Below are 26,158 nucleotides of genomic sequence, written 5' to 3'. Positions count from 1 at the left end.
ATCACGAGCCAATAAAGATAACTCTTTAAACCTATTCCAATTCTCCTTCCACCATTGAAGAACATTCAAGTCATCAAAATTTTGATAACTTAAATCCACACTTGCCTCATCCAAATAAACATCAAGTTTAGACTTTCCGGTCTCTGTTGCAAGTTGTTGTTTGTGTGCTTTCAAATCCTATTATAATAAAAAGGAAAAGAATAGACACATGTTACAACATGTAACAATTGACAACGTTTAACAACATGTAACATATTAAAACAATCAAATTTAGACAGCATTTAGCAGCATGTTTGTAACATTAACAATAACATATTTGTCAATTTACAGCATGTTATAACAACATTTAACAGCATGTTATAATTGGCATCATGTTTCTTACATTAAACAACAACATATATAACAATTTACAGCATGTTATAACAACATTTAACAACATATAACAGTTTACAACATGTTTCTTACATTTAACAACAACATATTTGGCAATTTACAGCATGTTATAACAATATTTAACAGTTTACATCATGTTTCTTACATTTAACAGCAGCATATTTGGCATTTTACAGCATGTTATAACAACATTTAAAAGCATGTAACAATTGACAGCATGTTTCTTACATTTAACAACAACATATTTGGCAATTTGCAGCATGTTATAATAGTATTTAACAACATGTAACAATTGACAGCATGTTTCTTATATTTAACAGCAGCATATTTGGCAATTTAGAGCATGTTATTAAAGCGTTTAACAACATGTAACATATTAAAGCAAGTTAATAATTAGAGGAGGCTACATACATTGAACAAACTTTTAGTTAACGCGTGTGAACTTGATTCCCCTCTAGTGATGGAAGATGGAGTTTGAGAGGTTGTAGAAGACGAAGTATGAAGGCGACAATACATCTCAAAGAGAGTGTACAATTTCTGCTTGATTTCATTTGTTTTAATTATTGAGGTAAGTGGATCAACTTTTTCATACATGTATTCCAAAGAGGTAAGCTTAATCCTTGGGTCAAGAACCGCTCCTAGAGCAAGAGCCACACTATAATCACTCCAATACTTCTCAAACTTGATCATCATTCTTTCAGCCATGTCTCTTATAAGAGTGTCTTCATCTTTGATGCTTGCCATCAAAACACACTGAATTTTCCAAATTTGTAAAAAATACAAATTGGAAGTAGGATAAGAAGTTCCGGAAATTAAGTTTGTTGTCTCATAAAATGGCAACAAGAATGTGCATATCTTATCTCCTCTTTTCCAATCTTCTTCGGAAGGGAAAACCTTATAATTATCATCATGAAAACTAAGGCTTGCAAATACACGTCGATACTTCAATGCACTTTGAAGCATCAAATAAGTAGAATTCCATCTAGTGGAAACATCGTAAGATAAACCAGCCGATGTTTCAATACCGCCAATGAGTTCAATGCATTTCTTGAATTTTTTCATTCTACCCTCAGAGCCCTTCACATATTTGACACTTTCCCTAATATTTTCCAATGCATCACCAATTACTTTCAAACCCTCTTGTAAAATCAAATTTAAAACATGCGCTGAGCAACGAACATGGAAGAACTTTCCCTCAGATAATAACCAGTTTTGCAAGACAAGTTGTCTTTTCAAGTGAGCTTGCATCACGTCATTAGCAGAAGCATTATCTAGTATGAGTGAAAAAATCTTCTTCTCAATTCCCCAATCTGATAAAAAGTCAAGAATCTTTTTTGACATTTCAGATCCCGTGTGTCGAGGAGGCATATGACAAAAGTTTAGAATCTTACTCTTCAAATTCCAATTGGAATCAACATAATGAGCAGTCAAGAAAATATAACCTTCACTTGTACAAGCTGTCTACATATAAGAAGTTAGTGAAATTCTAGAGGGAATATTAACTAACTCCTTCTTAAGAGCTTCTTTCTCTGTCTTGAATATTTCATCAACATCAGCCTTAGCGGTATTTCTTGAAATAGGAGAAAAGTCAGGGTTCAAATATTACATCCAATCCCTAATTTTTTGAAACTCCACAAATTTATACGATAAATCATGTGCAATGATTGCAGTAGCACACATTGATCTAGAAACCTTTTTATCTATTGTAAGATTCTTGAGTCTACCTTGCAAGTCCATCATTACTTGACCTACATCAGCATATTTGATTTTAGTGCACTTCTTCATATGACGATTCAAAGTCGTGGTACCATAATTCCTATCGCCACCCTTCAAAATCTTTGAACAACCATTGCACTTAGCCAATGGATTCCCATCTTTATCCGCCCCAAGTTTAGTAAACACTTTCCAACAATCAGCACTTGATGTTTGGCCTTCTTAGACTTAGGTAAAACATCATCTTCAATTCTTCTTAGTTCATTTACGCCTTGAATTGTTTCATTCTCTAAATCAGCCACATTCACTTCATCTACAATTTCATTACCAACGGTTTCTGAATCCATTTCAATTATCACCTATGTATCCAAATAAAAGAAATTAAAATAAATACAAAGTAGAATATGATAATAAAAGTTATTGTTGGTTGCTCATAAAAATACAAAGCTTAATGAAATAAGTATTTACAAAGCATATGAAGAATATGTCAACAAACTATTCATTCACAAATATTACAGGTTTTATTAATTCACAAATAATTATTGAGTAAATGTCTACAAAGCATATGAAGAATATGAAGAATATGTCTACAAAGCACATGTTTTATTAATTCACAAATAATTATTGAGTAAATGTCTACAAAGCATATGAAGAATATGAAGCACAGGTTTTATTAATTCACAAATAAGTATTTACAAAGCATATGAAGAATATGAAGAATATGTCAACAAACTATTCATTCACAAATAATTATTGAGTAAATGTCTACCAAAGAATGAAGGGTTATTATTAATACCACTTTTGTGAACTGAAATCTTAATATTACAAGTTTTTTCAGCTCTTGTTATTTGTGTTATAAGCATGTTATTAATTGTAAAAAGTGAAAGAAATTATATGACTTAGCTCTTGAAAACAGCTACTAGTAAGTCATAAGTTACAAATACATACTCCTATCTTATTAATTCCAAATACCAATCTTGTTATTAATTCCAAATACCACTCTAATAATTGTAAAGAAAAGTACATCAAATATTCCAAAAGATAAAGACCAACATAACTTCAAACCACACCAGAACTAAAATTAAAGGAAGGCTATAATAATTTGATGAAAATGAGTTAACCAGTGTTGATATGAACACCGATGGCAATAAGAAAGATTGTAATGAGTCCAAAAAAGATGATTGTATGAACCAAAATAGATACACCACTAGTATGCATGTTCCCAAACTCCACCACTCTGTTCCTTCCTGGTACTTGAAACAACAAGCCTGGACTTAGCAACACAAACAGTACCACTGCTATCACCATTGGACCCCAATCCGCCATTATACTACTGTAGTAGTTATTTTCTTTAATTTATTTTATCAAAAATAAAATTCAGAAATTTCAACTATGTGGTCGACGAAGAGAAAGCTGAAACTTACCTGAACCGTGTGACCGACAAAGAGAGAGGCCAGATCGACGAAGAGAGAGGTGAGACTGGAGAGTGAAACCGTTTGTGAGGCTGATGAAGAGATAGATATAATTTCCAGAGAATAACTCAGTTTGACGAAGAGATCAATGTAACCCTAAATTTGGTATGGGCCTATGATTATTTGTTCTTAACTTATACCCGCCCGCGGGCTGTCCGCGACCGCCCTACGCCCGCCCCATTTTTTTGTGGGGCGGGGCGGGGCGAACGTATATAAATACGCGGGTACAAAATCCAGGCTCGACTCGCCAAAAATGACGGGTAAAACGGGCATGGCTCGCGGGCCGGGCCCATTTTGCCACCCCTACATGCTACTAATAAAGCAAAGATTATGAACCAGTAAGAACCTAAAACTCTTAAGTCAAGGGTTATGAAGAAACCAGAACCTAATGGTTCTTATTTTGGAGTTTATAACTTATTTTAATGCCTGTTTGATGGTGTAGAATGGACGGAAAACAATTGCATTATTGCTGAAGCTTTGGAGTCAGTGGCTTAAGCACTGCAGGGACAACAAGTCAGGTTGGCGATGAGCTCAGTGGTTTGGGGAAATTTTAGAGGAATAATTCGGTGACGTTTAATGGTAGATATGATGCATAGGATTCTCAGGTGTGGCTCAGAGATATTGAGAATATTTTATAAGTGATGTCTTGTAATGAGGAACAAAAGGTATTGATACTCACATTTTGTCTGAGGAAGCTGATGAGAGGTGGGACAATGCACGCCAAAGACTACATGATGTTGGTTCTAAGATCACTTGGGATGTGTTTAGAGTGAAATTCCTGGAGAAGTACTTTCCTGAGGATGTGCGTAGCAAGAAGGAGATTGAATTCCTTGAGCTTAAGCAAGGAAACATGACTATTGCTGAATATGCTGCCAAGTTAGAGTAGCTTGTGAAGTTATGTTCATACTACAATGGTGCAGTTGTTGAGGAGTCAAAATGCATTATGTTTGAGAACGAACTGCATCTTGAGATTAAGTAGGGCATCAATTATCAGGAGATTTGTAGGTTTCCTACGCTGGTGAATAATTGTAGGATTTATGATGAGGACTATAAGGCTCATTCAGCTCACTATAAGAGCATTAGTGAGAAGAGAGAAAAGACTCAATATCGTGGGAAGCTGTCTAGTGTTCCAGCTAATAGAGGGAAGAAAATTGCTTTAGATGAGAAAACGCCAAGTAGGGGAGAGACTCCCATTTTTGTCAAGTGCTTGAAGTGTGGAAAGTTGGGCCACCATGCTAATGAGTGCAAGAATAATATTACGAGGTGCTTCAAATGTGGAAAGACGGGTGACCGTATTGCAGACTGCAATAGTGTTGGGTCAACTTGTTATAACTGCGGCGAACAGGGACACATTAGTGCTAATTGTCAAAAACTGAAGAAGGCACAGTCTGAAGGGAAAGTTTTTGCCTTGCCAGAATCAAAGATGTCTAGCGCTGACCAATTGATTCAAGGTACATGTTTTATAAATAGTATTCCGCTGATTGCTATTATTGACACAGATGCAACATATTCGTTTGTTTCACTTGATTGTGCTGAAAGGTTGGTTTTGAAATTGTCTTCTATGGTTGAGAGTATGATTGTTGATACCCTGAATCTAGATTTTGTAACCACTTTGTGGGTTTGTTTGAATTGTCGACTTACTATTTTTGGTAAGAGTTTTGGGATGGATTTAGTCTGCCTACCTTTGAGAAATCTCAATGTTATACTTTGAATGAACTGGTTGAAGTTCAACCATGTTCATATAAACTATTACGATAAGACGTTATCATTTCTAGAGTTGGATGCAAGTGATGAGTTATTTGTGTATGTTAAACAAGTGGACAGGCTCATGAAGGATGATGCCAGCGTGTTTTTGATACTAGCTTATATGAAGGCTGAAAGTAACGTTGTGATTGACGAGCTGCTTGTGGTGTGTGATTTTCCATAAGTATTTCCAAATGATATCAACGATTTCTCGCTGTGAGGTGGAGTTTGCGATAGACTTAGTCTTTAGTACTAGTCCTGTGTCGATGACTCCTTATAAAATGTCCGCTTTAGAGTTGAGTGAACTGAAAAAGCAATTGCAAGATCTACTTGAGAAGAAGTTTGTCTCAATCGAGTGTTTCACCGCGAAGTGCGCCGATATTGCTAGTCAAGAAGAAAGATGGTAGTATGAGACTGTGTGTTGATTATCGACAACTGAATAAAGTGACTATCAAGAACAAGTATCCACTGCCGATGCTTGATGATTTGATGGATCAGTTGGTAGGTGTCTGTGTGTTTAGCAAGATTGATTTGCGGTCGAGTTATCATCAAATTCGTGTAAAACCATAAGATATTTCGAAAACGGCTTTAAGAATGAGGTACGATAATTATGAATATTCAATAATACCGTTTGCCATGTCTAATGTGCCTGAGTTTATGAAGTACATGAATAGAATATTCCATCCGTACTTAAATCAATTTATGTATTATTCATCGACGACATCTTAATATATTCGAAATCTAACGAGGAGCATGTAAAACACATGCCGGTGAAATTGCAGATTTTGAAAGAGAAGAAGCTTATTCAATAAAGTAGAGCTTATCATATTACTTGTTTTACTTACGCTATTTGCCCCGATTTCTCATGATCTTCCGTTGCCTTTTATTTGCCTTGAATGTTAGTGAATATCCAAGATGCTTCAAGGGAGTAGAACTTATCACCTTAGTTGCTTTACTTACTCTTGATTAGGTTGAATTATTAATATTTAAAAATTAACCCATTAACCCATTATTCCATCATAAATATATTAGTATTATTATTAGTATTTTTGTCAATTCATTAAATAAAAAAAGTACATTATTGTTAATGTTTATCATTTCAATTTGATTAAAAATTTTAATTTTAAGAGAACACACTTCACGTGTTAGTGTAGAAATTCCGTTGATCAGGAGAAAATAAAACAAAACTGAAATAATCCAAATTCAATTAAAAAAAAGTCCAGACTGATTCTCATTGGTCAGTTTTAGATGAAGCGGATCGCCAACTAAGCAACAGCGAACCATAGATAAGAATCATAGTTCTCACAATTTCTGATCTAACGGTGGAAGTCTTTTCGAAGCAAGATCCTTACCATGACTGTGAAAGTATAAAATCTCACCTACACCAGATTCACATTCATCTCATCTTCACCATTTCTCACAATTTTTCACAATCAAACAAATTCATAGCTAGAATCTAGTGTTCGATTGAAGAAATGGACGCAAGCACAAATGTGAAGAAAGGCGCAGGAGGAAGAAAAGGAGGAGGACCAAGGAAGAAGGCGGTGACAAGATCCGTAAGAGCTGGTCTTCAGTTTCCCGTCGGAAGAATCGGCCGTTTCTTGAAGAAAGGTAGATATGCACAACGTGTTGGTACTGGTGCTCCGGTTTACCTGGCTGCTGTTCTAGAGTATTTGGCTGCTGAGGTACTTATTTCCACTTTGAAATTCTTTGCTACCGAGTTTGAAGTTTGTAAATTGAATTTTGAATCAGAACCCTAATTTTTGAGTTTATTTTTGTGTGAAGGTTCTTGAGTTGGCTGGAAATGCTGCACGTGATAACAAGAAGAATAGGATTAGTCCAAGACATTTGTTGTTGGCTGTGAGGAACGATGTAGAGCTTGGAAAATTGCTTGCTGGTGTTACTATTGCTTATGGTGGTGTTCTTCCTAATATCAACCCTGTGCTTTTGCCTAAGAGGACTGAAAGTGCCGCGAGTGCTCCCAAGTCTCCTTCCAAGGCCAAGAAAACACCCAAGAAAGCTTAGATAGGTTTATTCGTTTCTTGTTATTATGTGTGTATATCTTAGATTATGCACCTCTCATCTGACAGATAATTGTTCAATGTATACCCAGCTATGTAATTTGAATGCTGTATTTCTCAGGTAGGAGATTGATTCGTTAATGAAAACGTTTTGTTTTTAATCACTCCATTTGTTTACTTAAGAAGTTTATGGTTTTGATAAATTTATGATTTTGATATTATCCATAGCATTGATCTGCATCCTTCCTGGATGGTTTATAAACTGTTATAGGCTGTATTTGATTCAACGTTTGATCAAATTTTTGAAGTTTAGGTTCACGAATTATAATGATGAGTACGCTGGAGATGGAGGTTCAGAAGGCAATGATTAACTTATATACGGTGGTTTCTGTGGTCATACCGTCGCTGGTAAACGTGACAAAAATTGAGCACGTCAGTTTTTTCTATCAACAGTCACATGAGAGGTGCTCAAAAACACTGATGGTCAAACTAATGCAAACACAAATTTCGACTGAAAATTTGTTATGTTTGGAAAATTATGAATTTTTTTATCCCACTGGTGCAAAAACATTGAAAAATCGAAAATGACTCTTACATTCCAAAGATGCATCTCTGGATGTATCATGCACCATCTCATGACGCACCAACTGTTACGTCTCGTGACTGTATATAGAATATAGTTTATTGGGTATTTGATTGCAAGTGCACAGTCCAGTTGTTTTAGTTTTAAAAGATATCGAACCCACAGGAACCGATAGTCAAATTAATGTTATCGACGTTACTATGTTTAGTTAAGGGAATGATATTTAAAAGTTCGGTTGAAGAAAATTAAATCTAAGGGAAGTTAAGTTTTAAGAAAATATTAATAGAAGGATATCAGTATGCAATGTATTAATCGTTAGAGATTCGATAAGTCACAGGTGTATAATTTAAGTACCAAATATCTTTCAGTAGAAAATACTTATTTAAAAGACTTTATCTCACACTCTCGTGATTGTTGATTTGGACTTAACCTTTAAGTCAGAATGTACGCTCTCGCTGTCCCATTTGAAGTTAAAAATACTTTTTGAAAATAAATAAGTTCTAATTGCTTTTAAAGTGCTCTCACTGTTTTTAAAATCAATGCCTAGTTTTTATATCCAGTTCGACCCTCACACTCTCGCGATTGTCGGTTCTCACTTTAGTTAATTTCCCACACTCGTGGCAAAATCGTATTAAATAGCTTCTCACTCTTGTGACAAAGTTAATTAAATTTAAATTAAAAACCACATCAAAAAAGATTGTTTGAGAAAAGAAGTTTTACACCGATTATTATTAAATCTTGTCTAATTAAATTGTTACATACCGATACCGGTTGTTTAGCCGGATATGTTAAACAACGCAAACACAGACGAACATAAACAGATCAACAATAAAACAAACATGATTACAATAATAATAAAGCAATAGCAATTTAATAAAAACCTGGAAATTGGATTAATAGAATACGCCGAATCTTAAAGTGCTCGAGCAGTCCTCCACAGGTCGGTAGAATTCTGCCTCTTCGAAATAATAGCTTAAACTAAATTAAATAAATTGTAGTAGTTCCCCAGTGTAGGGAACTACTACTTTGGCTAAATGAAAAGCAGCAAGGAAAAAAGGAAAATCAAAGCTCTGAACAGTAAAAGAAAATAATGTTGCTGAAGAAAAATAAAAGACAAAATAGAATTGCTGTGAAAAAATGCAGAGAGAAAAAGGTCTTCAAAGCTGGCTTCAGAGAGAAAAATTAAGCGTCCCCCGTAGGTTTCCAACTTCCATCCTTTTATATCCCCCATTAGGTCACGGCATTTGAGAGAAACAAGGATGACTTGGTTGAGTGAGGAATCCACGGGAAAGTGGCTAAGGAACGAGAATTAAAGGCCTACTGGATCACTTCTGTTGACAGTTTCAAAGCGCTGATTTTGGCCGCGTGACGTTCGTGATGGGCATGTGACGGTCGTGACAGGCTTGGCGTGACGGTCGTGACATGCTTTGTGACGGCCGTCACATTCACAAAGTTTGTATTATCAGTTTTTCTGTTTTTCTGCTGCTTTCTCTTCTGTTTCTTCTTCTTTTTCTTCCTTTTCTATACTTTGCTCATTTAAGCATGGAGATTCAAATACCTGCAAAAATAACTCGAACACTTGCGGAATAATCGGAATATAAATGAAAGTGTTACGATTTTTGAGTGTAAATAAATGCAAATATACGATGTATTTTCGCGTTATCACCAACTGAGTGCCACCCCAGAGTAAAACAAAATTTTATGTCGGAGATGTATCTCCGGATATTTTTAACAAAAATATTGATATTTGAGGAACCTCGTGAATGTTCTGGAGTTGCACTTAAAGAGGTTTGTGGCGGGATTTTGAAATATCTATCACCTTTGCATCTCCGTAATCTATCTGTTCTCATTTTTCTAGCCCTATTTATAATTTTAGCTGTTTTTGTATTTTTTTAATTGTAATTATTTTCATTTGATATGGTGCACCCCTATGTTTTTTCCAAACATGTGTCTCCAGATACCAAAGGTATTATTGTGAAGGAGGTATGTTGGCAACCAATTTAAAAATGAGGAAGAGTTTGAATTTCTTGATCACATGTTTCAATGGATTCGTATACATGCCTCCAAATTGAGATTTGGTGTGGTAATCAGAAGGATCGATAATGGTTCAGATATAAGATGTGCATTTGTGACAATGAGATACAGAAGAAGTGGAAAATATAAACCTTCTCTTTGAAATTTTAAACGAGATGACATATGTTCAAGAAAATTTGAGTGTCACTTTAAGTTGTGTGGTTATATGTTGGCAAATAAGAGATGAAGATTTCATGTCATATGTAACTTACATAACCATGCCTTGTGTAAAAGTTTATCGGTCATCCAATTGCATGTCGCATCATGCCGGAAGAGAAATAATGCGTTTCAAACATGACATTGAATTTGGTTCAACCAAAAAGTATACTTGCAACTTTGAAACGTAAAAGACCCGAAAATATCTCAAATATCAAGCAAATGTACAATATTTGGTAGCAAAATAACAAGGCGCTGAGGGAAGATAGAAGTGAAATACAATAATTATTGAAACTTTTGAATCATAACAATTATGTTTCTAGCACTACAAAAAAACAACTAGTAGCAGCGTAACTTTTATGCCAAAGGTGAAAATCACGTCAGAAACCTTAATTAACGACGTAGTAAAACACGAGACAAAAACACTTGTGACAACTTTTTTGCCACGTGAAAATCACGCTATAACTTTGCCTCGTGATTTTCACGTCGCAAAATTTTGCCACGTAATTTTCACGCCATAAAATTCTGCTATATAGCAGACCTGCAGTTCTATAGTAAGAGGTTGACTGGTTTGCCACGTGAATTTCATGACACAAATATCAGTTTTTCATCGTATTTTCCATGCCACTAAATTGAAAATATTATCATTAATTAGCGTCGTGTTGGCTATGTCGCAAATTAATTTTTACTGAAAAAAATATTTAATAAATAATTAAAATACGAAAATTAATAATAAAAAGTTTATAAACTTGTTTACAATTAAAAATATTAATTTCAATTAATAATTAAAAATACTAATATTTTTAAATAATAATTAGAAATATGAATTCATGATTAAATTCAAAATAATTAAAAATATTTTACAAAAATTAATATTTAAAAGTATAATAACAATAAAAAAATCAATCAACAACATCATCCATATCTTCATCCACATCATTATCATCATCCACATCACCACCCGTTGAATTATATGTTTGTTTCACTTCTGAGAGCAATTGTCTTATCATTTCATCCATCTCAATTTGTCTCTTCTTCATTGCCTCCATTTGGGCATTTATCGCCACCTCACGTTCTGCCGAATCGCGTCTAACCTAAGTTAGCACCAGTTACCACACAGTTTCCAACATTTAGGGTGTCAATTATGGTGGACGTGACGTTCCTTTCCCATCCGCAACTCTTTTAAACAAAGTTCTATCCTCTAGTCTGCAATTCTCGGCCAAAGATCCAACATAAAAAAAACACATGTTAGGTCCTCTCCCGCCATTTGCTAAACTTCAAATATAAAGATCCACATATTCATCAATCAGGTTTGAATCTATCGGGGTATATTGAGGATTTTGAACTAAATTTTTTTGTGAACAATGTCTGATAGTCCTCCTACACATATAAGAAAAAAATGTAAATTAAATTATAGTTTAAACAATTTATTTCTATACAAGAATTAAATAAAATAAAATAATGGAATATAGCCACATGATTTTCATGCCACGAAAAGTATTAAATTGGTTGCCACATGAAAATCACGTCACGGATTTGCCATAAAATACTAAAATAATTTAAATAATTTTTTCATATACATGAATTAATTTAAATAAAATAATAAAATATAAACAACTTACCAAAGCTAATCTAGTACGTTCATCAACAAAATCTCCCGATTTTTTGGTACGAGTCTTTGCAACCAGCTCATTCAGTCGTGGGGGTATCCCCAAATCCTTAGACTAATTAATAAAATTAATTTTAATTAAAAATATATAGTAAATCAAAATATAACTTAAAAAAGTAGTTATAATTACCATGCGTCGAGCATGTTCGACGATACTAATGCTTCCAACTGCAATGAGGTGACCCCCATTTTCAGATGTTCTCACTTTCTTTGCAATTTCATATCTTGCCTTAAAACTAGGTAAATCCCAATAGACAAGAAGTTCATCAAAAACTTCCTTGCCTATCCAGTTAAGACGAACACCTCGTTCTTCCCAACCACCTATAACACGCTGTAACATGTCAGAAATCAGATTACTGTTCTACCCTTCCAATTTTTATTAATCCTAGCCTCGTTAATTACTTATCACATACACTTTCACTGCAATGTTCTATGACATTCAAATAAATTGTTAGTAATTATAATTAAGAAAAGTAATTAAAATAACAATAACTTAAAATAAATTCATTATACCCTAAATTTGCTAAACCAAACATCTTTTTCACTCTTGGAAAGTTCTCGAAATCTCTTTCAATATTTTTTATACATTTGCTGAATAACATAACTTATACATTTGGTAGCAATCCGACTCGGCTCGAAACTAAACAACAAAATTTTGAATAAGTATTATTAAATCTAAAAAATGACAACATGTTTACTTTAATTAAAATTTTAAAAATTAGAAACTTACGATTTTCCTTTGGATCATGACCCTCATGGTCCTCCTCACGCACAAGTATGTGTTTGGTAGGTGAGGTGTGAGGTCCCCCAGGATGCATATATGGTGAGGGTATGTGTGTATTAAGTAAGGTGAGAGCCTAGGATGCATGGATGGTGATGGTATGTGTGAAGGATGTGGGATGTGGGGTCCCCCCATAATGCATGGATGATGATGGTATGTGGGAAGGATGTGAGATGTAGGGTCCCACATGATACGTGGATGGTGGGGGTATGTGTGAGGGATGTGGGGTGCGAGATCCCCCATGATACATGGATGGTGAGGGTATGTGTGAGGGATGATGATGGAATGGATGCATGAAGGATGAGAGAACCTGTGCGGGATTTGGAAATCTAGATCCCCTAGTCTACTGGTATGGAAAGCTAGATCCCCCAATCTGCTGGTACAGAAAGCTAGATATCTAGTCTGCTGGTATGGAAAGCTAGATCCACTAGATAGGCCAATGAAAGTTGGATTCCCAGTTGGGAATATAATATAGTCATGAGGGGATAGTAGTGGCATAAGAGGTTGAGAACTAGCCATAAACATGGGATCAACCTGACTATGTGGGGGATGACACATGACCAACTGAGGTGCCTCACATATCGTTACCCTTGGACGTTGATGCTGGGTCTTCTTACCCTTACTCTTATCAATTAGGGGTGACATTTAATCTATTTTGAGAGAATACACATATAATAAATTAATATAACATATACAACTAATTCATCAACACAATTAATAAATAAACAAAACACATTTAAATCAACATATTATTTTTCTACCAACAACATAAATGCATCAACACATTCTTTATACACGAATCATTAAGTAAAATTACAAAAACGATCTATTTAAACTCTTCATGCTCTTCGTCTAGGTTATTTTCTTCCAACGATATAAGTGCATCAACTAGATGACCCTTGATGGGAAAATAGCAAGTGTACTATTTTTCTCACTGTAGTAATAAAAGGGAAATTCCCCGTTTGTCGATCTCAAGGACTGCTTGACGATACAGAGTTTATAGATTGTTTCAATTAGACAAAAGCCTTTGGTTTTTGTGTTGTGAGTAATTATACTACCAATTGCAAATAAATAAAACAAGTAAAAAGGTTGAACGAGATACAAATGAGAGAAGATTGCTAGGGTTCGGTGAATGAAATTTCCTGTAACAGATATAATTTATGAAGGCTTAGACAATATTCCTGTCCAATTAATTCCGGTCCTCAAGGGTATCTATTCCTAAGTCCTTAGTGAAAAGACCTTTGATTATGTAACCTAATTACTATGTCCATAAATAATTAAGTTCATACTCAAGCATTTCGAATATCAAGAATTACCGGTCAGATAGAAAATCCCTAGTCCTAGGTTATTTTTACTATCCAAAATTCTTATACATATCAATGAATAATTGCTGTCCAGCTTAAACTATTCATATTAATCATCATTCGTTGGTCCGACGAATAAAGCATAAAGAACGGTAATAAGAACAAATCAATGGAAAAGAAGAAATAGTCAATGCACTCATAAACATAAAATCTGTCACATTCAGAATCAGGGTCACCCCCTAGCAATGAGGGGTTTAGCTACTGATAATCGAAATAAAAACAAAGATTAACGTTGTCATTACAGAATTTCGGTAGGAATCAATCTTCAATCGTCGGAAAACTCTTAAACATATGAATCCTCTGATAATCGTAGAGTCTCCAGGTCTCAAACGCGTCTCTTTTCTCTAAAAATTGTCCAACCCTTGAAAAATCGTTTTCTCCTCTCTAAATAGCTATTCAGTTGGGCTTTTCCTGATTCTGGGCTTGATACGCGTATTGCCCAGTCTCATACGCGTATTGCCCAGTCTCATACGCGTATTGCCCAGTCTGGTACGCGTATTGCACGTAAGACAGCCTCTGATACGCGTATTGCCCAGTCTGATACGCGTATTGCCCAGTCTGGTACGCGTATCACCAGTTTGGTACGCGTATCACCAGAAGCTTGTCTTTTTGCTTGATTTTCAACCCCTCTGGTCATTTGCGTATGCTACGCGTACTGGGAAGGTCCATACGCGTATCATGTAAGGCCATACGCGTGTGGACAGCAAGTTCTCCAAGAATTGTTTTTTTCTTCCGTTTTCTTGCTCGGGCTTAATTTCGCATCTGACATTTGATTCCCTGAGCTTCCAGACTAGTTTTTTACCTGCTAACATACCCAAAAGTGTAAAATATCCTCAAGAAATTCATAAGTAACAACACACTTCATATTATAGAATTGAGCTTATATCTAACTAAAAATGCTTCAGTTTACGCAGTTTACCTGACTTATTTACGGTTAAATAGTGAAATACCTAGCATAAATGGTGACTGATCACAACCCCAAACTTAGCTTGTTGCTTGTCCTCAAGTAACATTTTATTATCATCAACGATCATGTCACCCCAAACTTACTGTAAAACAGTTCTTGCCACAATACTGCTGAAATCTTTCGCACTGGACCTCTTGATGTTTTTTTCAGGTTTTCTGATTTTTCCACATAGCCAACGAGCTAGAAACTCTTTCCCTCAGAGATATGACTTTACCTGTCAGCTTATATCACACTCTCACCAAGTCTCTCTGGGTTAAAATGTTATCACTCTCAAATCACAATATGCAATATCAAATCAGAAGTTTGAATAAATTCTCTCATCCTATCAACCTGTACAATCACACACACTTTTTGAGGTCTTTTTGGGTTGTAACGGGGCTTTGGTTTAGGTAGGGTATGAAATTGGAACAACGGTTTTTGGGTCTTTTGGTTCAGAGTACATGAAATCATTCTCTCACTACATTTCTTTCCTATTACTCCTGTATGGTTTTGCAATCCTCTTTCCTTTTATCTATAGTGAATGTAGCATTTTTCAAAAGCTGTTCTTTTATTGTTTTTCGCTTTTCTCTTTCTTTCTTTTCATGTTGTTGTTGTTTTTCTTTTTTTTTTCTTTTTATCTTTTTTATCTTTTTTTTTTCTTTTATACGACATTCACTTACTATTCACGTACTGCAAAGCTACCCCAAACTTAAAGGTTGCTATTCCAACAGCAACCCCAAACTTAGGTAGAAACGTAGAGATGAAATCAATCCTCACATACTCTGAACAGGGTAGGATAGGTACAAGGTCATGGATTTATTAAAAAAAAACGGGTATATCAAAAATAAATGATTAACAGGCTCAACAGGGTAAAACAATGGATAATAATAATAATGGGATGGCTAGAAAGGCTCTAGGTGATAAACAAAAACATGCCTCAGTGTGTGTAGTCGTACAGCTAATAATAACAAAAGAACATACGCAAACCAAGATTGATAAAGACATACCTGATATCTCTCATATGATGATAAGTGTTTGGCTTTTTCTGATCTCACCAGGACGGGTTAAGCTGACTTGTTCTATCATACCTCTGAGTTCAAAGCTCATGCTCGTGGTTCTGATGTTAATCTTAACCAGTGCGTCCAATCATAAACAACAGTATCTACAGTCAGGGGACTGAAAGAGAGGACGCCCAAGTATTTGGTGTAAGTGATCAAGAAAACCAATAGCCAGACATAGTCACATATCTAACGAAATAAACAGGAAAATGGAGGTAAACCAAATCAAATTCATTAGATTAAGCCAACCCATAATAGGCGATTACATCAAGGCAAAAGAAAATAAAAACTGAATAAACTAAAAAGAAAAATACACAAAGAAATTTCAAACCTCCCTTGGGTTGCCTCCCAAGCAGCGCTTCGTTTAACGTCGCATGGCTCGACGGGACACCTCATACTCAGATGAGTTTAACAGTTTCAATTGGTCCCCCTTCACCGGGATCATATGGTTTCAACCTCTGACCATTAACCTTGAAGGTGTTTCCATTCTTCTCATTTAAAACACCAATACCACTTTTATGTTTCTTCAGTACCTTTTCATCTTCTAATTCTGGTGAAGCTCTCAGATCCTCCCACCTGCGTGGGTTGTATTTCCTCCAAGGGGTTTGTGTATCCAGCATAGCAAGCACTTATTTTTCTTTTTCCTCATCCTTCTCCTCCATCTCTCTGACCGACAGACTAAGAACTCTTTCTAACGGTAATTCAGGAAACTTTCTTTGAATTGTGCTAGTTACAATTTGATCAATCACTTCCGCGGAGTGGTTTGTACACATATTCTCTTTATGTTTCATAGTATCTCGGACATCAATTCTGAGCTCTTCATCATACACCTTTAGGGTCATGGTACCTTCCTCCATATCTATATTGCATCTACCTGTTTCTAAGAAAGGTCTGCCCAGAATCAGAGGTATCTCTTCATCTTCTGGCATTTCCAAAATTACAAAATCAACAGGAAAAACAAATTTATCAACTTTGACCAGAACATCCTCAACTACCCCAAAAGGTCTCTTCACTGAGTGGTCAGCAAATTGAAGTGTCATTCTGGTATCTTGAACATTTCCAATTCCTAGCTTCCTGTAAATAGACAAAGGCATAAGGCTAACACTAGCCCCCAAATCAATCAGCGCCCTTTTAAAGGACCTATCTCCAATGGTACACGGGATGGTCACAGAACCTCTATCTGGCTTCTTCACTGGAATCTCCATACCCTGTAAAATAGCACTACAAGTTTCAGTTAGTATAACAGGGTCAGTGTCAGTGGTGCGCTTCTTGGAGATGATGTCTTTCATGAATTTCGCATAGATAGGCATCTGCTCGAGTGCCTCAGAGAATGGAATATTGATTTCTAATTTCTTGAACAACTCCATGAATTTTTGAAAATTTTTCTCATCTTGCTTCTTCTTTTTGTTTCTTTGTGGGAATGGAAGCTTAATGATGGGTTTTGGTTCAGGGAGCTTTTCTTGTACCACCGGCGGTATTACAATTTCTTCCTCAGGTGGTGTCTTGTTTTCTAAGATTTCCAGGTCCACTTCAAGCAACTGATCTTCTTCTTCATCCTTCTTCTTACGATCTTCAACAGATCTTCCGCTTCTTGTTGTTACCGCACTCACATTATGGTGCTCCCTCGGATTTGTCACTGTTGCACTAGGTAATGCGCCCGATGTTTGAAAATTTGTTATCTGTTGTGCTATCTGACCCAATTGAATCTCCAGATTTTTTATGGATGCATTGGTGCTCTTCTGATTATTCCTGGTCTCCTCCTGAAATTGCATATTCTGAGTTGCCATCTTCTCTATAGCAATCTCCCAATCCGCTTTCTTCGGTATTTGTTGCTGATAAGGTTGCTGTTGTGATTGATATTGTGGTTGGTAAGGTGGTTGTTGTTGTGGAGGTCCTTGGTTCTGAATATTACCTTGCTGATCTTTCCAAGAGAAATTAGGATGATTTTTCCACCCCGGATTATATGTATTTGAGTAGGGATTATTTTGCCTCAGGTAATTTATAGCTTGCACTTGTTCTGCGGTTGCAACACAATGCATGGCAAAGTGTGGTCCACTACAAATCTCACAAATCATGGTCGGAACCGGTTGAACTTGAGCAACAGTCTGGGTACCTAAATTCATAGCTCTCAATCTTCTTTCAACCTCAGCAGCAATCTGGTCTTCCATTTTCACTACCTGATTTGCTAATTTCAAGTCAATTTTTCCCTCCGGCTGATTCACAGTACGGTCATATAACTCCAAATGCTCATTCGCTGCAATAGCTTCGATGATCTTTTTGATACCGGTTGCTGTTGAAAAATTAGATGAGCCACCAACAGCTGTATCAATGAGTTGCTTAGTTCTCATCTTCAACCCGTTTACAAAATTCTGCATTTGTTCAGTTTCATCCAGATTATGTGTAGGACATGCAACTAAACATCTCTTGAATCTTTTGTATGCATCTCCAAGTGTCTCTCCGTCTTTCTGTTTAAAATTCACAATGTCATACCTCTTACGGATATACACAGAAGCAGGAAAATACTCGTTCAAGAATGCTGTTTCCATTTGTTGCCAAGTAGTAATGCTTTCTGCGGGTAGGGAATAGAACCATTCCTCAGCGTCCTCAGATAACGTGAATGGGAACATGACCAATCTCTTTGCCTCTTCAGAATGCCCATCAATTTTTAAAGATGTAGTCATAGTCAGAAATCTCTGCAGATGCTTGTTTGCATCCTCATTGATCTTTCCTGCAAAAGGTTTGCTTTCTAACTGGTGGATAGTTGAGGGGTGTAACTGGAAGTGAGCAACATTAACAGGTTGGTTAACAATGGTCAACCGCACTGCTGGGTTATTCTGTCTGCCATAGTCACCTAAAAGTCTTTCTGCTGGGGGTGGGTCTGCAGCCATGTTTATAGTGTCTGGATGTGAAGCTGTGTCTGACTCAGATTTTTCGGAGTGAACAGAGACTGGTGTGACAGGTGTGGCCGGTTCTTCGGTGTCAGAGTTTGCCAGTTTCTTTCTTCTAGCTTCTCTGAGCTTTGCGCGCAATATTCTCTCTGGTTCTGCGTCAAAATGAAAATTAGCTGAGGCCTTACCTCGCATACACAAATTAGACATAAATTAGTTATAATAACAATAAAAATTAAAATTAAACTGTAAATAAAATTTTGGATGCAGACAACAAAATTCTAATCGAAAATAAATTAATAAACTCTATTATCTTTGGCAGTCCCCGGCAATGGCGCCAAAAACTTGATGGGAAAATAGCAAGTGTACTATTTTTCTCACTGTAGTAATAAAAGGGAAATTCCCCGTTTGTCGATCTCAAGGACTGCTTGACGATACAGAGTTTATAGATTGTTTCAATTAGACAAAAGCCTTTGGTTTTTGTGTTGTGAGTAATTATACTACCAATTGCAAATAAATAAAACAAGTAAAAAGGTTGAACGAGATACAAATGAGAGAAGATTGCTAGGGTTCGGTGAATGAAATTTCCTGTAACAGATATAATTTATGAAGGCTTAGACAATATTCCTGTCCAATTAATTCCGGTCCTCAAGGGTATATATTCCTAAGTCCTTAGTGAAAAGACCTTTGATTATGTAACCTAATTACTATGTCCATAAATAATTAAGTTCATACTCAAGCATTTCGAATATCAAGAATTACCGGTCAGATAGAAAATCCCTAGTCCTAGGTTATTTTTACTATCCAAAATTCTTATACATATCAATGAATAATTGCTGTCCAGCTTAAACTATTCATATTAATCATCATTCGTTGGTCCGACGAATAAAGCATAAAGAACGGTAATAAGAACAAATCAATGGAAAAGAAGAAATAGTCAATGCACTCATAAACATAAAATCTGTCACATTCAGAATCAGGGTCACCCCCCTAGCAATAGGGGGGTTTAGCTACTCATAATCGAAGTAAAAACAAAGATTAACGTTGTCATTATAGAATTTCGTGAGGAATCAATCTTCAATCGTCGGAAAACTCTTAAACATATGAATCCTCTGATAATCGTAGAGTCTCCAGGTCTCAAACGCGTCTCTTTTCTCTAAAAATTGTCCAACCCTTGAAAAATCGTTTTCTCCCCTCTAAATAGCTATTCAGTTGGGCTTTTCCTGATTCTGGGCTTGATACGCGTATTGCCCAGTCTCATACGCGTATTTCCCAGTCTGGTACGCGTATTGCACGTAAGACAACGTCTGATACGCGTATTGCCCAGTCTGGTACGCGTATTGCCCAGTCTGGTACGCGTATCACCAGTTTGGTACGCGTATCACCAGAAGCTTGTCTTTTTGCTTGATTTTCAACCCCTCTGGTCATTTGCGTATGCTACGCGTACTGGGAAGGTCCATACGCGTATCATGTAAGGCCATACGCGTATGGACAACAAGTTCTCCAAGAATTGATTTTTTCTTCCGTTTTCTTGCTCGGGCTTAATTTCGCATCTGACGTTTGATTCCATGATCTTCCAGACTAGTTTTTTACCTGCTAACATACCCAAAAGTGTAAAATATCCTCAAGAAATTCATAAGTAACAACACACTTCATATTATAGAATTGAGCTTATATCTAACTAAAAATGCTTCAGTTTACGCAGTTTACCTGACTTATTTACGATTAAATAGTGAAATACCTAGCATAAATGGTGACTGATCAACCCTCAACCACTGCATCACACAAACTTGTAATTTGTTCAACTTCAATCACGTCATTAATTTGAGAAATTTCACCAACTTGGTAAGCAACGTCTTCCACTAGATCGCCAATTTCAATATGACCTAATGGTTTTGTTTTGATGATAATAATGTTGTATTTGTGTGAGAACAATTTTGGTACCCTAATGGTTTATTATTATGTAGCTTTAACAACCATTTATGATTCTGAATATATGATGTGCAACGTCATTAGTTTCTGAACTATGTGTTCCAAATCCGCTTCTGCGCCAACTACTAGAAGTTTTGGAAGATAGTCAATATTACTGCTGCAATGTTCTCTTAGTTCATGCTTCTGGACGTGACTCTGATCACCAAATTTATGAAGAATGGCAAGCTTCTGAAGTTGTGTTATATAGCTGAAGATTCTTAAGATCTCAAGCCAGAAGATTGGAGTTATCAAGGTTCTGATTGAAGATTCTGAAGATTCTGAAGATCTCAAGCCAGACTACTGACGCTGTCAAGGTTCTGACCAAAGATTCTAAAGTTTCTGAATCCAACTTTATGATTCTTCATTTCATGCTCCATAAACTTTCATCAGAAGCCAATGAATGTGAAGATAAGATCAAAATGGGAATGTGAACAAATAGTACATAGTACAAATTGAACATCCTTTCCATTCCCTGATTTTGTGGGCAAGGATAATACTATACATTACACCTGTCACTGATTTTATGGGCAAAAGGACAATACACAATATCATTCCTCTCCCATCCAATAATGGACAATCGCTCAAATGAGCGCTCCCCATTTTTCCCTCCAACGGTCTTATGCTTATGCTATATAAGTAAGACATGGAGACTTGAAGAAAAAGAGCCACATACAATATTTTGACAAGTTTATTTATTTATGAAAATCTACCATTCTTTTGTATATAGTTTTCCTTTAAGTGCCTGTTATTCATTTGTGTAAAATCTGCTTGTGTAGAAGCATATTGTAACACAAAATATTATTCAAACTATTCGTTTGATTCCTTAAGCAGTTTCTCCTTGAGAAGAAAAAGAAGGTTGTTCTTCGTGAGTCCTTAAGGAGACTAGGGTATAGTTGGATCCTTGAGAAGACAAAGAAGGTTATTCTTTGCGTTTGTTATAATCTGTTGATTATAGTGGATTAAGTCCTTGTGTATAAGGCAAAATCACCTTGGCGGGTGGACTGGATTAACTTTTAGTTTCGAGCAGGATAAAAATACTCGTGCTTTTATCTCTTTGTCATTAACTTGTTAATGGTGTTCTTGTTTTGGAAAAAGCTTTTGCTCGTAAAACCCAATTCAAACCCCCTTTCTTGTGTTTATGACACCTTCAATTGGAATCGGAGCTCCGATTCTGATTGTGATAAAAGTTTTATCAACACCTCACAGTGTTCAGTACCGATCCAGTTTGTGTGAGAAACAATGGCCACTGCCAATGCTGCTAACATTATTAATAATAATGAAAAAGATCATTACAATGCAAAACCACCTATCTTTGGAGGTGAGAAATTTGATTATTGGAAATATAGAATAGAAATTTTCTTTCTTGGTTACGATGTTGATCTCTAGGATCTTGTAGTCGATGACTATGTTCACCCACTAAATACTGAAGGAAATACCATAGCAAGAAGTGCTATGTCTAATCAACAGAAGAAAGACTTCAAAAGTCATCATAAGGCTAGAACCATATTGCTTAATGCTATCTCTTATATGGAGTATGAGAAGATAAGAAACAAATATTTTGCCAAATCCATTTTTGACTCTCTGAGGATGACTCGTGAGGGAAATGCTCAAGTAAAAGAGACAAAGACCTTGGCCTTAATCCAGAAATACGAGGCATTCAAAATGAAAGATGATGAAACAATTGAGACTATGTTCCCAAGGTTTTAAATTCTTGTTGCAGGACTTAAAGTTCTGGACAAAGGATACTCTACAACTGATCATGTTAAGAAAATTATCAAAAGTCTTCCCCAAAAATGGAGACCTATGGTAACTTCCTTGAAGCTGGAAGAGGATATCAACAACATCAGTCTTAAAGAACTTGTTAGTTCTTTAAGAAGCCACGAGATTAAGCTTAAGAAGATGAACCTCATAAGCGAGGTAAATCCGTTGCTCTAAATTCCAAGCCTGAGAAGACAAGAGCTTATAAAGCTCAGGAAGAATCAGAAGGATCTGATGAAGAGTCAGAAGTTGATGATGAGATGTCTCTAATCTCAAAGAGAGTTAATAGACTCTAGAAATACAAGCCAAATGGTTAAGGAAAGTTCAGAGGAGTCAGAAGGACCGCTGGTCGCTTCGAATCTTCGTTTGGACGGAAGATGCAAGTTTCTGAAAAAGAAGTTATCTGCTTCGAGTGCAAGGAGCTAAGCCACTATAAAAATGATTGTCCTAAGCTAAAGAAGGACAGAAGGCCCAAAAGGAATTTCTCTAAAGTCAAGAACGGGCTGATGGCTACTTGGGATGACTCAGAATCTGAAGAAGAAGATTCTAACGAAGAAAAAGCCAATGTTTCACTGATGACAACTACAAAGGATCTCATAAGTTCCGAAGAACCAGAAGACAAGGTATTATGAGAATCAGAATCTGACTCCGATTCTAAAGAGGTATTTTTTCTAACCTATCTCATTTTGATATTGAATAATGTCACTCTGAAATGCTGGAAAAGTACCAGAGTCTTCAGAGTAAATACAAGGACCTTAAACAAGTCTAAGTAATTGCTTCTAAAACTCAAAGAGAGCTTGAGGAAGATATTTCCTCTCTAAATGAAAAAGTATTTTCTTTAGAAAGTAACAACTCTGCTTTGAAAAGTAAAATTTCAAAACTAGAGGAGGAAATAATCTCAGAAGCTTCTGGTACTGACTCCAGTACTTTCTGGCTAAAAGCATATATATAAGCAAAATGGCTTCCTTGATCTATGGAGTTAGCAGAAATGGTAAGAAAGGTTTAGGTTGTACTGAATCTATAAAACCTGACGAAAGTTAGAAGGTTAAACCAAAAACTCTCTATGTGCATTTCGTGTCTGCTGGCACTGAGCTTGATACTTCTGCACAGACAAAGAAGCATACAAAGGATACAAACTCTGTTCTGAAACCTAAGTATCATGCATACATCTCTCATGATTATCCTTCTGCTAAAAGACCCAAAATTTTAAGAAACTATGGGAAAACTAACAAGAGAGGACATAGAAAGTGGGTACCTAAGGATAAAATAATTTATGTTGTAGACATCCTTAACAACTCAGCTGAAACACCCATCATGGTACCTGGACAGTGGATGCTCGTAAAACATGAAAGGCAGAAGGTCTATGTTCCAAGATTTAGAACTTAATCCTGGAGGCTTCGTTGGTTTCGGAGGAAACCAGAAAGGATAGATCATTGGCGCTGGAACCATTGGTAACGGTAAGCTTCCTTCTATTACTAATGTTTTTTTAGTTGATGGTCTAATGCATAACCTCTTGTCTATTAGTCAACTCAGTGACAATGGTTATGATATCATCTTTAATCAAATGCCGTGTAAGGATGTCAGTTAGAAAGATGGTACAATCTTTTTTAACGGAAAGATAAAGAATAACATTTATAAAATTAGACTTTCTGATCTTAAAGATCAAAATGTAAAATGTTTAATGTCTGTTAATGAGGAGCAATGGGTATGGCATAAACGTTTGAGCCATGTTAGCATGAACATGATTTATTAGATAAATAAGCTTGGATTAATCAGAGGTCTACCCAACCTAAAGTTTGCTTCACACGCTCTTTGTGAAGCATGTCAGAAAGACAAGTTTTCTAAAACATCTTTCAATGCAAAAACTTTTGTTTCTACCTCTAGACCGTTAGAACTTCAGCATATTAATTTGTTTGGACCAGTGAAAACTGCTTCTATCAATGGAAAAAAGTATGGATTTGTCATAGTTGATGACTACAGTTATTGGACATGGGTAAAGTTATTGAAACACAAGGATGAGTCATATTCTGTGTTTTCTACCTTCTTCTCACTAGTGCAAACAGAAATGAATTGCAAAATAGTCAAAATCAGAAGTGATCATGGTGGCGAATTTGAAAATAAACATTTTGAAAAATTCTTTGATTCAAAATGGTATTTACTATAATTTCTCTTGTCCTAGAACTCCACAGCAAAATGGAGTTGTAGAAAGGAAGAATAGAACTTTGCAAGAAATGGCTCGCACCATGATCCAAGAAACTAATATGGCTAAGCATTTTTGAGCAGAAGCAGTTAACACAACTTATTATATTCAGAACCATATTTCTATCCGACCTATTCTAGGTAAGACTCCTTATGAATTATGGAAGAACAAAAAGCCTAACTTATCTTATTTTCATCCTTTTGGTTGTGAATGTTTTATGTTAAACACTAAAGAGAATCTTGACAAGTTTGATTCTAAAGCACATAAGTATTTACTGTTAGGATATTATGAATACTCTAAAGGCTACAAAATCTTTAACACAGAAACACGAATTGTTGAGGAATCAATTCATGTTAGATTCAATGATAAGCTTGACCCTAAAAAGTCAAAGCTAGTTGAGAAATTTGCAGATCTGTGTAACACCTCAAAATTTTCCCTTCTCTCTTGGGACTAGCTTGACACATTGCATATCATTTTTTTTAGGTCATTAGGCATTGCATATTGCATATCATGTGGCTACATTGTGCAAGTCATCCTCATAAGTCTTGGTCAGAAGATAAGAGGTTGGGATGCAAGATAGGGTTTCATTGAATTGATCATTAATCATCTGAGGATGTGTAATTCAAATTAGGGTTTCATGGTTCTCAAAGGAGATTGATCTTCATCTTGGTTGAAATGATACATCATCATCATCATGGTCTTGTTATCATCAAGAGATTCAAGAGATTGATCAGATACCTTGGGATTAGGGTTTTGACCACTGGTCAACCCTAATCAGTTATATTGGGCCAATCAGGGCTTGTGAAGGAGATGGGGTCTACAATGGATATGGGGATCATCATGTGATTATATTGAGCTTATGGAAGCTAGGGTTTCATCATTGAGCCATTTCATCAGGAGTTTGAGGCTCAACTTGATCAGTGCACAGCCAAATTCATCTATCAATCAGAAAAGTCAACTGTGCCAGAATTGATGGATTTGGAGGTGGGAGAGGGTTGGATACACTTCATTCATGTCTAAACAAGTTTCATTTGACATTTCAAACATCAAGAATGAAGAAAATAAAGTCAGGAGAAAAGTTTCCAAAAATGGCAGGTGACTTGTAATTGGAAGTTTCCAAAAATGGAAAGTTTTTCACCTCAAAATTACATGTCCAAAAATGCTTCAAATGAAAATTTGTTCAACATGAAAGTTGTAGATCTTGCTCTCACCTTTCCAAAAAGTCCAAGAACTTGAATTTCTCATGAATGGTTGGCAAGTTATGATCAAATCATTATCCAAAAATGCCTAAATTCAAAGTGGCATAACTTTCACATGGAATGGCCAAATTGGGTGATTTTTCTTTGAGCAAACCCAATTTCACATGTAC

General features: G+C 35.9%; 3 protein-coding genes across 3 annotated transcripts; 2 read left to right on the top strand and 1 right to left on the bottom strand.

The window, feature by feature from the left end:
• Window positions 1–2,870: 2,870 nt before the first annotated feature.
• Window positions 2,871–3,453, bottom strand: LOC127119599 (uncharacterized). Its single transcript, XM_051049856.1, has one exon. It carries the CDS (start codon window positions 3,430–3,432, stop codon window positions 3,223–3,225), a length of 210 nt encoding a protein of 69 aa, XP_050905813.1. The 5' UTR covers window positions 3,433–3,453; the 3' UTR covers window positions 2,871–3,222.
• A 378-nt stretch (window positions 3,454–3,831) lies between these two features.
• LOC127123344 (uncharacterized) lies at window positions 3,832–5,728 on the top strand. Its single transcript, XM_051053570.1, has 6 exons — window positions 3,832–3,838; window positions 4,244–4,454; window positions 4,611–5,029; window positions 5,078–5,196; window positions 5,305–5,487; window positions 5,543–5,728. The coding sequence occupies exons 1-6, from the start codon at window positions 3,832–3,834 to the stop codon at window positions 5,726–5,728; spliced, it is 1,125 nt and encodes a 374-aa protein (XP_050909527.1).
• A 991-nt stretch (window positions 5,729–6,719) lies between these two features.
• Window positions 6,720–7,503, top strand: LOC127119598 (histone H2A.2-like). Its single transcript, NM_001427374.1, has 2 exons — window positions 6,720–7,006; window positions 7,107–7,503. Exons 1-2 carry the CDS (start codon window positions 6,797–6,799, stop codon window positions 7,344–7,346), a joined length of 450 nt encoding a protein of 149 aa, NP_001414303.1. The 5' UTR covers window positions 6,720–6,796; the 3' UTR covers window positions 7,347–7,503.
• The last annotated feature ends 18,655 nt before the right edge of the window (window positions 7,504–26,158 follow it).

Source organism: Lathyrus oleraceus, chromosome 2, assembly GCF_024323335.1.
Source record: "Lathyrus oleraceus cultivar Zhongwan6 chromosome 2, CAAS_Psat_ZW6_1.0, whole genome shotgun sequence".
Lineage (NCBI taxonomy): Eukaryota > Viridiplantae > Streptophyta > Magnoliopsida > Fabales > Fabaceae > Lathyrus > Lathyrus oleraceus.
Note: the sequence above shows the minus strand (reverse complement) of the source record. Positions and strands in the feature narration are given on the sequence as shown.